This window comes from Gossypium hirsutum, chromosome A05 (assembly GCF_007990345.1).
Source record: "Gossypium hirsutum isolate 1008001.06 chromosome A05, Gossypium_hirsutum_v2.1, whole genome shotgun sequence".
Taxonomy (NCBI): domain Eukaryota; kingdom Viridiplantae; phylum Streptophyta; class Magnoliopsida; order Malvales; family Malvaceae; genus Gossypium; species Gossypium hirsutum.
This window is the reverse complement of record NC_053428.1, coordinates 7376945-7390638: the sequence shown is the minus strand read 5'-3', so window position 1 is coordinate 7390638 and position 13694 is coordinate 7376945. Positions and strand designations below refer to the sequence as shown.

Below are 13694 nucleotides of genomic sequence, written 5' to 3'. Positions count from 1 at the left end.
ACCTCTAAATCACAATTGTGGAAACCATTTTTTTGAAAAAAATTGGGAATCGACTTTGGTTTTGAAAGTGAAAATTAAAACGGGAGTCGTCACCGATCTGTATTGGGTGTGATCGGGTCACCCTTATTTTAATAAAACATTTTAATTTATTAAAACGACATTTTGGTCTACGAAATTTGAGACAACGGGTTCGGGAGTCGGTTACGTACGAGGAAGGATTAGCACCCTCGTAACGCCCAAAATTGGTACCTAATTGATTAATTAATGTCTTAATATCGAAAATTAAAAAAGATTTAAAATAAATTTTAAAATACGATCCCTTTTTATGAATGTTTAGCTAACTTGAAGTGGATATTAAGGTTCTCTTATTTCGAAGGAGTAAAATATCACATCCAACACGTAGGAAACGACATTTCCAACCATCGATACCCAAAATCATCTCATGATTTTCAAAACTCATGCATTGAAATTTTAAAAATGATATTCGTTTATTTGGTCAAATGATAAATCGAAACCCAACACGTAGGGCACGATTTCTCGAAATTTTCAACCACGAAATATTGCCTTATTTGCAAAAAATCTTATCTCGAGGTAATAAGATATTATATCCAGTGAGTTGGGACACAACACCTCAAATCTCAGAGAGTAAGCATTTTATTTAAAACTCGTATTATGATTTAAAAGAACATGCTGTTATTTAGATTAAACGAGAAAAAATTGGAACCCAGTAAGTTAGAGCACGATTTCACGAATTTTCAAATACAAAATATTGCTTTACTTTAGAAAGCACAATTTTATGTGTCGGGTAAAAAAAATTAATGTAATTATGATTTTATGGTAAAATGAGAAAACAAATTGCAATATCGATGTACGTAATAAAATAATAACGAAGATGATATAAATACAATAATATTAATGAATAACATAAACTTGCAGGTATATAGAGACATATATGAATAAATGAATAGATATATAGTGAGATGACAATAAAACAAAATAAAAATAAATACAATGATACATGAAATAATAAAGAAAATTATAGTGAAAACTTAACTTTTAAATTGAGAATAAGCAAATAAACATATGAATAAAGAAGCATCAAGTGAATTTTTTTTATATTTTTTAAAATAATAATGATAATAACGATGATAATAAAAATAATACAAATAAGTATTATGTAAAATATGCACACAAATTTGTAATTTAAATAAAAATGATAAAATAACAATAATAGTAAAAATATAAATAAGTATTGTATGAAACAAAATAATGATACAAAGTAACAAAGAATTCAAAGTTTGAAATTATATAAATGTATAAACGAATAAATAATAAAATGATGAAATGGAATCAATGTATTATATATAAAAAGAAATACGTAAATGTGAGAGCAACAAAAAAAAAACTATAATAATAGTAGTAGTAGCTATGATAAAAGCAATAATAATACTAAATATAACAATAATAATGTTATCAATAAAAATAATAGTATAAAAATAAGAATAATAGCAGTGATAATAAAAAATAGTTTAATATAAATAATATATATACATATAATAAAATAAAAATGTATAAAAGAGTTTAAATGAAAATTTATATACAAATATAATACAAAGTAAAATTTTAAGATAAAAATTTAAAATAAATAATATATAGAAAGTTCAAAACAAATAACAATAAAAGAATTTAAAATCATTAACATATAAAAGATATATACAAAAGTTTAATATAAATAACATATGAAATTTTAAAATTAATAATAGTAGAAAAGTTTATAACAAACAATAAAGAGAATTTAACGCAATTATCATATAAAACGATACTACTAGATAATATGATAGAATATTGAGATAAATAATATATACGTATATATACATAATAACTTAAAATATAAAGATGTATATAAAAATTTTAAAATGATTAATACGTATAAAAATTTAAAAGAAATAACATATGTAAAATATTTAAAGTTGACGATAATATAAAATATATGAAAAAGGTGATGAATAAATGAATGATTATAAAAAGCTGACAAGTAATAAGGTGATAATAATGAAATAAAAGAATGGAGGAACAATTAACAATTGAGTACAAGAATTAACATAAATATATAAACGAATAACATATACAAACAAATAAATGAATGAATGAACCAATGAATTAAAATAAAATAAAATAAAATAAAAGGCTAATTGAAATTTAAATCGAATTAAAAAAAACAAAAGGGTTGAAATGAAATATGCAAAGGAAATGGAGGGTTAATTAGGAAAATACCCCCCAATCCTCAAGCATATAAAACCCTCTTTAACAGATCAATCAACCCTTCCCCTTTTTGATATTAACCCTAGCCGCTTTCATCCATTCAAACCCAAAGAAGACAAACCCAAGCCACCATGTAGCCACCGCAAACGGTGGCCGACGGAAGGTGGTCCATTCGGATTCTAACTCCGTTCAGACTTGCAATCAAGAATCTAACCTCTCTTTGCTTTGAAAATTTTTGATTAATATTCTGCAACCCTTTTTTTCTTTGTATTTCAGATTTCTTTTTTGTCTACCAAAAATAAAACAAAAAAACCCCCTGTTCAAATATGAGATTGTGGCTTTTAAAGCCATTTACAAGATTATTTACTCCTATTTTTTGTCGTTTTTCTTTCTCGTTTTTACTGCTTGCGTGCGAATCTTTCTTTGCAGGTGACAGATGAGTGTCAGGCGCATGGAAGGCCGGTGGTTGGTGCCCCGAACGGTGGTGGTGGCGCGCGTGATGGCCAAGGCTAAGGGGAGTGGCGGCTGAAAACTTGGTGACTAGGGTTTTTTGGCTGCTGAAAATGTTTAGTTTGTTGGGCTAGGTGGGCTTTAGGTTTTTTATTGTTTGGGTCATTTGATGTGGAAGTTGGGCCTGCTGTTTGGGTTTTGTAATTGTTTTATTTGGTTTTGGGCCGGGCATAATTTGGGCTATACAACAATCTTGATGACAACCAATCAAGCCTTGTTTTTTTTTATGGTAATTTCTTTTTTTCTGTTCTTTTTTCTCTAATCTTGAATCTTAATGTTTTCTTTAATCTTCAAACTCAAAGTTTCGGAACACTCTCTAGTTTTATCTTGTTGTATTCAAAGGGTTGAAGGTGCAACGAATAAAGAGTGAACAAAGACAATGATAAAAACAAATCTCAAAAATCAATAAATTTAGACAGTTCAAAGGTTTAAAAGAAACCAGCGAAGGCCAAAGAAATTAGAAAGCTATTGCATTTTGTTTTGGTTCAGGGGTACACTCCGACACATTAAGGGCTGCCTTTGTTTTACTTTTGGGGGTAGGGTTGGATTTAGTAAATTTGAAGGGTTTGGACCAGTTTTTATGGGATTTGGGCTAGAAAAAGAGTTGATATTTTAAGTTTGAGCTGGGAAATTTTGGCCCTATTTTTTACTGGTTCATTTGATTTGCAATTTAACCATAATTCATAATTTGTTGCTCAATTGATTTTTTCTTTTACTCAACTGAAATATCAATTAATCCGATCTGACTGCAACATGCATGCTTTTCATATCTAAGAGTACGAAGACTTCCTGTTGATGGTTTGCATCTCATTTTCCTTCCGATAGTTGGCCTTCAATACGCTTCGTTTATCAACTTTATCCGTCTTATTCCTAAGCCATATGTAGTTTCCTTTCTCCCACCTCGTAGCCCCATCAAAAAGTTCTTATCTTTTGGTCAATTTACATATATGGGTTGGATCTTTGAAGCAAGACAACATGTACAAACCTCCCAAGTTATATTTGTATCCTAATTACCTTTGATCTGTCATATTTTTGTAATTATTTTCGTGTTTATAGAGTAGTTGTACGTCTTGTCTTGAACACAAACTTGTATAAATTTAAACAGTGGGAAGCTAAAATTTATACATGCAGCACGTAGGATGGCCTCACTTTGTGCCCATTGTCCATCGCAAGAACTTCTCAACGCTGTCCAGCCCGCTCCGCTCTTTCACAACTGGCATGGTGGCCGGAACCTCCAACTGGAATATCTCCGAGATAGACTTGTCGAAGCCACTCCATGAAGCAAGTTGCCGCCTGGCTTCAACTATGGCCGCCCTTGTAGCACAGTGAACTGAAACCGCTAGCGTTAATGGCGGCTCACCAGATGCTGCAAAACAAGAATGAATGCTGTTGGTTTGCCATATTCATTTCACAAAGCAAGATGGCATGAATATTGATGGGAATCTTAGAGCTTGCCTTTTGAAGAAAGCACACGTTTTTGATGATGTCCACTGTTGAGGATTTCGACATTGAATTGTTTAGGAATGGTGTCCATTGTAGGGATCTTATAACTCCATGTTCCATTTGCTGTCACTAATCCATCCGAGTTTGTGGGGTATTCTTCAAGCATAAAGAATCCAATTCCTTGAACATAAGCTCCTTCAATCTGCAAAACGCATTTGTTTCCTTTGTTAACCCGACTCAGATGAGTCCAAGATATGTCTTCAAGGGTATGCTCAATATATATTTGTCATAACCATGTTCGAATATGTGTTAAGAGCAAATGTAGAAGACAAAATATTTAAGAAAAGTGAAAAGTCTTGATTGTAAAGAGGTTAACCTGTCCTAAATCCACAGCAGGATTCAAGCTTTGGCCACTGTCATAAATAATATCTGTGCGCAAAGTTGTGGTTTCCCCAGTTAAAAGGTTCACTTGCACCTGCAATGAGCCATAGCTTCAGAATTAGTAAAATGGAAAGTCAAGAAGGCAATACGATTTGTTATGCAAATGACGAATGGCGAAGATACATGAAGGTTATTAGAGCAACGAGTGTGCTATATGTTCTACGGAAGAGTTCAGGTGCGAGATATGGATATATGTTCAACAGTCAATAATTTTCCAAGCTGTTTATGTGTTTGAAATCACTAGAGGGGCTATAGAGAAACTTGCCTCACTCACTGCTGCACCATAGTTTAGGTATTGACTGGAAGTAGAATCCGGTAAAAAAAGTGTACTTGCCGATAAGTCCACAGAAGCGACATATGCCTGCATTTTATGTTAGTTTGAAAGAAGTGACTATAGATAATATTTTTGAAATTGGACTGGAGATTGAACCAGTAGATAGTTATTTGCTAAAATCTGGTTCTATATAACTTACTAGACCTGACATATTTCTGAATCAACTGATTCGACTGACATCTGATTTTTAATCGCTAACTATAGGTGCTCAAGAACAAATTAAGCACTCATATTGCATTAGAACTTTAACAATATGTAAAACTAACAAAAGGGTTTAGAATAATTGTAAATTATAAAGATGAGGATAACTTCTTCAATGCCTCTAGTTTCTAAGTGGAAAAGCTAAATAAATTCCTAGTTCATACCTGAAGAATCAGTGTCTCCCATCGAAGAGATCCCATTTGTTCCACCAACTTTTCTTTAAGAGCTGTAAGTCTCTCAACCAAGACATTGCAGCAAAGCCTAACTGCTTCACAGCTCGATTCTGATGTCGTGCTGCCACCAGTGAAACCCCCTTGAATCAAACTCAATGTATCAGCTTGAATAACTCTTACTTTATCCAAAAGCTCTTCACTGCCATCACATTTTATCAAACTAAGACCATATGCAGCCGTTTGTTTCGCTTTGGTCCATAGACCCTGGCCCATCTCAATCCCTCCAACTTCAACAACAATGGATCCATCATTTAAGATGCTTACTGTCGCACGAGTTGGCTTCACAATCACTTCTTGCACGATCGGCACACGCGAAATCCCTCGTTTCCTCCATTTATTAAATCTGTTGAATTCTTTTATCATTTCAGTCCTCTGGTGAAAGCTTGAAGAAACGGCCAACTTATCCCATATTGCAGGCAAAGTATACTGTAATGGTTCACCTGCAGAGCTCTTGTAAAACAAGCCGAGGCTGCCGTATGTGTGGAGATTGATACTTCGGACGGTGTCCACCTCAATGGAAAGACTTGATGCTACATGTTCGATTATGGTTTCGGCAATGAAAGATGCCTGAACCTCCCCAGGGGCTCTCATTGCAGATCTGCTAGGCAGGTTTGTTTTGCATATTTTTACATCAAAATTCAAAGCACCCCAATCGTATCTTTTAAGTGTCTCGACTACAGTATGTGCCATCATTATACTGATATCTTGGAATACACCTGCATCGATTAATATCTCAAGTTTTAGGGCTGTAATCTTCCCACTATCTTTGAATCCTACAGTGTATGTTACTTTCATCGGATGCCTTCCTCCTGCCATTATCATATCAGTCTTGCGATTCAGATATGTCCGAACTGGTCGCTGTAATTTGTAAGCTGCAACAGCGCAGGCTGCAGCAACCTATATGAAGGAAATAAATTTCAGTGATACGTATAATAGACTAGAGATCAGAGACTGGTTAGCATGATGCTATGCATTTAACTGCAGTTAATTTCATGCAAAGTACTTCATCAAAGCAAACATGAATGGCTCTGATTACTCTTTCTTCTTTGTAACTAAATAATGTCCATAAACTCAAATATTTAGCTTTTACAGTGAAATAAGAGGTATAATAAATTAAAAAAGATAATGATACTCACAGAGACTGCTCTTATGGTCTTTCCACCAAAACCTCCTCCAATCCTTCTTGTAATAACACGAATGTTGTTTGCGGGAAGACCAAGACATTGAGCTAATGTTTCATGTGCAATTTGAGGGCATTGAGTAGAGCTGTACACCACCATACTGTCATCTTCGTCAGGCACAGCTAGAGTAGTTTGTGTCTCCATATAGAAATAGTACTGTGACCCAAGTTTGATCTACGTGTAACAATTCAAAAACAAGTATTTGAATCCATGATCGAAGTTAATGGCTCTACAAAGCAATCAGTCTGTGCGATCGGTAGCAGCATCAGATATTAAAAAAAAAAAAACAATGCAGAATAATAGTAGTAAGTAGTAACAGACTGTGGAAGTTACCTCGGCAGAGAGAATTTGGTGGTCTGCTTCAGCCATTCCTTTCGAAAAATCACCTACCTGTTCAGGGTAAAGGAAAGGAGGGATCTCAAGAAAGCTACCTCTCTTGACAGCCTCTTCGACGGATAGAATTGGAGGATTTAGATTCTCCTTGTCGTAATCAATCACTGCAAGGTTTGCTGCCAAGTCTGCATGTCTCTGTGTATCTGCAACCTGAAAGAATCATTTCAATGATCAAGTTCTTGAAAGTGAAAATTCCGTTCAGTTAATGAAACTAAACATTAAAATCTTATACAGCAAGCATAATTAGCTTTCAATAATGATGAAATCAATGAATTACCACTAAGGCAATCCGATCTCCTGCACATTGTACGAGCTCATCTGCATATAGAGGTTCATCACCAAATACTGATCTACAACCTAAATTTTTCCCAGGAATGTCTTTGGCAGAAATAACTGCAGTGACTCCAACTGGTGATGATCCAGATTTAAATGATATGCTCTTCACCCGTGCTAGAGGCTCTGTGCTGTAAATAAATGCTCCATACAGGCAATTACTCGGAGCTGGAATGTCATCCACAAAAACAGCCTCACCTACATGGTTAGCTGAGTCAGAAACGCAGTCTGGTTTTATAGAGCAAACTGAGATTAAAAGAATTTAGCATCGAATATGACATACCGGAAGCTTGAATGGCAGCTCCAGCTTTTGTAACTGGCTGTCCAACTGGATGATACTCGTTACTTGACTGAATGATCTGCTTTGAAGATGACAGCAATGTTGAAATTTTGGTTCCATTTAACTCATCACAGTTCTCTTTCAGTTCATTATTGTAGTCCACATGTAACAAAGCACTATTATATCCATTGAACTGATCACCGGGGATTTCATCAGGGGTGCGAACTAAGGGGCTCAGGAACTCGTAGAGAAAACCAACAGCCAAACTCGACTTGTAAGCAGGACTACAGATGCCATCTTCTGGTATTATAGTGGTTCCAAGTAATTTAATAGCCTCATACAGGACACTGACACTTAGAACCTTTCCAATCAGAAACTTCTCAACTGTCCTTGCTCTAATGGGATGTTTGGCAGCATAAGCGCCAAAAGCTAATCGACAGTTATTTAGAGTAGCTCCTGTAGAATTTCTGGAAAAGGAAACCTCAGCTAAGAAAGCAGCATTTAAATAGGGCAGTGCATTTCCAAGAGGACGCGGTGCAGCACGATAAGTTTCAAATAGCAACTTAGTATCAGTTTCAGATGAAATATCCTTTGTCGACTCCCAGCTCGGAATTTTAATGCTTAAAAGAATGGCTTTGGAATCCAAAGGAGGCCTTCCAAGGAACTCTTCCAGTGTAAACTTTTCAAGTTTCTGGCCTATCATTATATTCACTATTGCTTCCACAGGAAGTAATATGGCAGCAATGTCAGATGGAAACTGTTTCCTTTGGGCCATCATCAAGTTTCCTCCCACACTACCTGAATTCCTTACGAACCCTGATGCTATCTTCTCCATATGGTCAGAAATTTTCTTAAACACAGTTTTACTATCTAGGGGAAAATCACCTATCTTATTTTGCTTCAGCGCTTCAATAGCCTTTGAAATAGTCACAGCTGCTCCGATTTCTATACCAGTCTGGTCTTGCACGATGATTGAGAGCTCGGGAATATGCTTTAAATCAATATATTTGTCATAGTGTTCTTGTTCCTTGTAATATCCCATTCCGGTATTACCAACAACAATCTTCATTGAGGTTCCATCCTCGGCCTCATTCTTTTGCAGAAAACTTTGAAGTTGCTCAATACTAGTAGGACTATACCAGTGATATAGTTTAGAACACAGATTGGCACCTGCCTTGATTTCCTTCTTGAGAAACTCGGGAAACTTAGAACTTGCATGATTATGATTGTATGCAGGTAATCTACTCATCTTTACTTCATCACTTTCTCCCTTTTTCCAAAAGGAATTATATCCCAAGTCTTCCATATCAACATCAGCAGAAAAACTTTTACAAGCATCAGCAATTGGTCGATAACCGGTACAGCGACAAAGATTGCCCGCAATGGCCTTTTCTGCTTCAGTAACTGTCAGCTTGGAGAATCCGGGACGGGGTTTGGGCCTATTAGTCTTATCAGCATTGACAAGAGCTGAATAGAGAGAAACACACATTCCAGGAGTACAAAAGCCACATTGAGAAGCATGAAATCCGACGAACCTTTCTTGAATAGGATGGAAACCATCCTTGCTATTCCCAACTCCCTCAGCTGTTGTAATTGAACATCCATTTAAACTACAAAGCAGTGTGAGGCATGAGCTCACAGTTGAATCCTCAACCTGATCGAGCACCGGATCATACTTGGACAGTAGGACAACACAGGCCCCGCAGCCTCCTGTTACACAGGGAAAAAACACCAGCAATTATGAATCCAAATTTCTTAAGACAAAACTGTTAAAGCATGAGCAACTGTTACAACAGAAAACTGTAAAATAGTATCCCCAGATATGAAGCATGCATTGAACTCTTTCGGGACATTAAACTAACAAATGGCAACATGATATCATATGCCAAACAGGCTTCTTTTGCTATGCTGTTTTATAAAACTAAGAATTCTGAACTGAGGCTAATTAGTACTTGCAGTGCTGAACTCACATAATAAAAACTTGATCACTATAACTTTAAAACCTTCCAGAACTGATTTTAAGTATATAGATTTGGAACATCAGACATTAATATTTTAAAGCACCATTGTAATTTGTACCCAAAAAAAGAAACCAGTCTATTTTCTACTCTTTTTTCTTGGTTCCAACTCTATTCCATCTTAAAATGTTCAGAATATGAGCCCTTACTAATAACAAACATAGTTTAATGCAAAATTTAAGATATACATTATTATTTAGTGTATTAAACATGAATAATCGAGAATCTTTTCGAGTTGGGTTAACAGCAGTTCATCCGTCGGGTTAGGTTAGCTACAAGCATGCCATTGTATGGTATTTAATATAATTTATACTTAAACTTTGCTCAAGTTTGCTTAGAATTATAAATGATTAATACAAACTCAAAGTATGGATTTGGATTTCAAACTTTATTCGTATTTATTAATTTTTTTTGTTTAATATCATTTTTTTAATTTAATATTTTTATTTGAAATCTTTCAACCATCACATCGATCTTCAAATTTAGACTAATAACTCAAATCTCAAACATATTTTTTTAAATCATGCTAAAGAGTACTTTTTTTTGACAGATAAAGAGTGCTTTTTTCTTCTTTTGGTTGAGGGGGTGATATTAACCGTTAAAGGGAGAGCTGATAAAACAATATGGAAGTTTATACCGTTAGGATGACTGTTAATATGTATATATTTAAATTTTGATATATTTGAAAATCTATATTCTCATATGTATATTAAGATATATGTTGAATATAAATACTAAATATTAATATTTTAATAAATATAAGGTTGGATAATATAAAATTTTGAAAAGTTAAATTTTTTACTTTCAACTAGAAGTTTGAATTTCGGGTTATATTAATTATTGATTTTTTTAATTTTCTTCTGACCATAAAAAACAATAAAGATGACAACCCATGACAAAAATAATATATGTAGGGGGAGAGTATCCATTTACTAAACAAAGAAATTTCTTCACATTACAGTCGCAACTTGCAAGGATAGTCAAATTTATCAGGAATGTTAATCTTTCGTAAAATATTTGTATTTTATGTATATTTAATTTAAGTAATTATGTTTAATATATTTTCATTGTATCAATTTATAAATTATTACATACAATTATTATATATCAACTCATTAGAATCATAAATTATTTGATCTTTCAAATTTAGACCCAAATCAATAATAGCACCCCTATATTATATTTGAAGAATTTTCTATTGCATGATACATGATTATACATCAACAAATAAGAAATTATCTAACACTTCATGTCTTACTTGAAATTGTGTTGTTGAGAAATATAACTATACTAATTCAGTATACTCTAAAAATCTTTTTGGTACAATATTTACAATCCCACAAAGATTGTGTTTCGATGATTTCTATTTTACGGAATCAATCCCTATGAAAATACGTGGAGCTCGGCATGTCTAGAAGTACTGGAGATTGTGTAAATGTATTGTTAACATGTTAAAAAGTTCAGTAGTTCTAATATTCGACTTATTGATTATGTGTTTCATTTTACTATTCATATTATATTTTAGTTTATATTTTGTCAAAAGATAACATTTAATTTTTTTTAAAATGTTAAAAACTAAATTTAGCTAGAAAAAATAAAGATCAAATTAATAAAAAAAATAAATATTAACAACTAAATTTATCATTATATACATTTTTAAAAACCAAAATGAAATTTTAGTATTGTTTACAAATTAGCTATTTTAAGTGACAAACCCCTACCTATGGTAGGCTTAGCTTGTGATTATTCGCAATACAATCTTTGGGTTAAATAAGGCCTATAGGCCAATTAAGAAATTTATTTACAGTTTTAAATTTATTTAAGGAAATAGGTCAATTTTGAGAGAAAGTTCATCCAGTTAGGCAAGCTTTTTGGAAAGCGCGTCTAGTTGGGCGAACTTTTCATACATGTGTCAAGAAAGCTTGCTTTGCTGGACGTTTGCAGTTTTTGACTTTTTTAATTTAATTAATTTCTTTGGTCAGATGGTTAAATGCTAGTGGTTTTGACTTAAGTCTCAAGTTTGATTCCTTTTCCACTTACATTTATATTTTTTATTTCATGTTGTTTTAAGCTTGTTCTTTTTAGCTTCCTTAGTTAAATCTTAGTTAAATAATTAAATAATAATTATTTCATCATTGAGACCCAATTAAATAATTCTTTTATTCATAAAATCAAATAATAAATATGTAATTATATAGTAAAAATATATACTTTACATATATCATTTTGTTAAAAATATTTAAAATTAAAAACTCCTTTATATATAATATAAATATCAACTAATTTTTTTGATATATTTTTTTATATATAATATTTATATTTCAAATATTTATTTTCTCCACGTATATTATGGGTATGGTGATTTTTAAAATTATAAAATGAAATAATTATTTTTATATGTAAAATATTTCAAATATCATTATTTTTTCATCTACATTATGAGTGATATTTCAAATATTTTTATATGTGAACTATTTCAATTAATTATTTGAAATATCATTATGTTTATATGCGAAATATTTTAAATACACATACAAAAATATCTACTAATTTACTAAAAATAATCATATTTGTAATAATTATTTGATTTTATGAATAAAAGAGTTATTAATTAAAAAATAAATTAAAATAAAAAAATTGAAACAATATATTTATTAATTAAAAATAAAAAAAAAACTTGAAACAGTATGAAATAAAAATTACAAATTTGTTTAGAAAAGAGAGATTAAGCCTGCGTCTCGATGATGAAATCATTATTATTTAACTAATATGTTAAAAACATTCATTAAAAAAGAAAAGTTTAAAACAACATGAAATAAAAAATATAAAGATGAGTCGGAGAGGAATCAAACTTAAGACTTAAGAAAAAAAACTACAAACATTTAATCATTCAACCAAAAAAATTAATTATATTAAAAAAGTCAAAAATTACAACTTAAAGAAAAAATGTGTAGAGAAACTTTCTTGTACGGAAAGCTTATCTAGCTGAATACTCTTTTCAAAAAGCTCGCTTAACTCAACGAATTTTTTTAAACAATTTTAAAACCAGCCTAAAGAACTAAATAAATTTCAAAATAGTACTTATTTAGCCCAAACTATGTATTCAAACGTGGATAAAATAATGTTTCATAGTAATCATTGATACATGAAACTTGGCGAGTATAAAGATTCGGGTCAAGATTTCGGTTATCGATTCTTATGATAAAGTTCTCAAGTTCTTGTAGTTTCAAATTAGTTCATTGGTTTCATTCAAAACTAATTATAGTTGGGTAAGATTTTAATCATATTCAATCAAGCAAAAACAAGTTCAGCATGAAAAACTCAAGCATATCCTTATTCCTTATTATATGAATATATGTATTTTTTTTTTAAATCTTTTTCATCTAGTTAGAAGATTTCACTCAAAAAAAAAAGAAAAATCCATAGCAGGCAATAGAAAAAAATAAATACCTTCACCGCAGCCGAGCTTGACACTCTTGAAGTGAGTGTGGGAACGCAAGAACTCGAGCAAAGTTGTGGAAGGATGTATATCAGAATCAAATAACTCAAACCTCTTTCCATTAACAGCGAAAACCAAGCTCGATTGTTTTGTTTCTCCGCCGGCGACCTCGCCCATTTCTCCCTTGAAAAGACTACTCGTATAAATCTTGGCCAGAAACTAACAACTATAAAGGCAAATCATCCTGAAAAAAAATTATTATAATAATAAAAGCCTCGGTTGCAATGTCATCTCTTGGGTAAAATAAAGGAAATTAATTTTTTAATAAAAATCATTAATTATTATAAATTTATTGATAGATGGAAGTTTATTATAAAATAATAATTTATTTAATTTTTAAATAATGTATTATGAGATCAAGATATACGAGGAAATTTGAAGAAAATGCTGATTTTAAAAAAATATGTAGGGAAATATACATTTTTTTAATATTTAAGGAAAATATATTGCTTTCTGATTTTTTTGGCATATTATTTCATTTCGTTACATGGTTAAATTTAGTGATTTAATTCCTCTCCTATTTACATTTGTATTTTTATTTAATGTTGGTTCGAGCTTTACTTTTA

General features: G+C 31.9%; 1 protein-coding gene and 1 long non-coding RNA gene across 3 annotated transcripts; one reads left to right on the top strand and one right to left on the bottom strand.

Moving 5' to 3' along the window:
- Nucleotides 1–2296: 2296 nt before the first annotated feature.
- On the top strand, nt 2297–4549 carry LOC107959241 (uncharacterized). Of its 2 annotated transcripts, XR_005927005.1 has the most exons (3): nt 2297–2425; nt 2692–3001; nt 3904–4549. It is a non-coding gene; the product is annotated as an uncharacterized lncRNA (long non-coding RNA). The 2 variants fall into 2 exon arrangements; XR_001700779.2 differs by lacking the exon at nt 3904–4549 and having other exon boundaries at nt 2692–3059.
- LOC121229283 (indole-3-acetaldehyde oxidase) lies at nt 3771–13354 on the bottom strand. Its single transcript, XM_041113110.1, has 10 exons — nt 13080–13354; nt 7615–9321; nt 7276–7529; nt 6939–7148; nt 6561–6779; nt 5356–6321; nt 4922–5017; nt 4592–4690; nt 4228–4417; nt 3771–4138 (listed from the first exon to the last, which is right to left on the bottom strand). The coding sequence occupies exons 1-10, from the start codon at nt 13243–13245 to the stop codon at nt 3918–3920; spliced, it is 4128 nt and encodes a 1375-aa protein (XP_040969044.1). The 5' UTR covers nt 13246–13354; the 3' UTR covers nt 3771–3917.
- Between the last annotated feature and the right edge of the window lie 340 nt (nt 13355–13694).

Bases quoted from the DNA above. Each gene is read 5' to 3' on its own strand.
- LOC121229283 (XM_041113110.1), bottom strand. From the start codon at position 13,245: ATGGGCGAGGTCGCCGGCGGAGAAACAAAACAATCGAGCTTGGTTTTC. The intron at 9,322-13,079 runs GTATTTATTTTT...CCTGTGTAACAG, and splicing joins CAAGCTCGGCTGCGGTGAAG to GAGGCTGCGGGGCCTGTGTT. The intron at 4,139-4,227 runs GCAAGCTCTAAG...CTTGTTTTGCAG, and splicing joins ACGTGTGCTTTCTTCAAAAG to CATCTGGTGAGCCGCCATTA.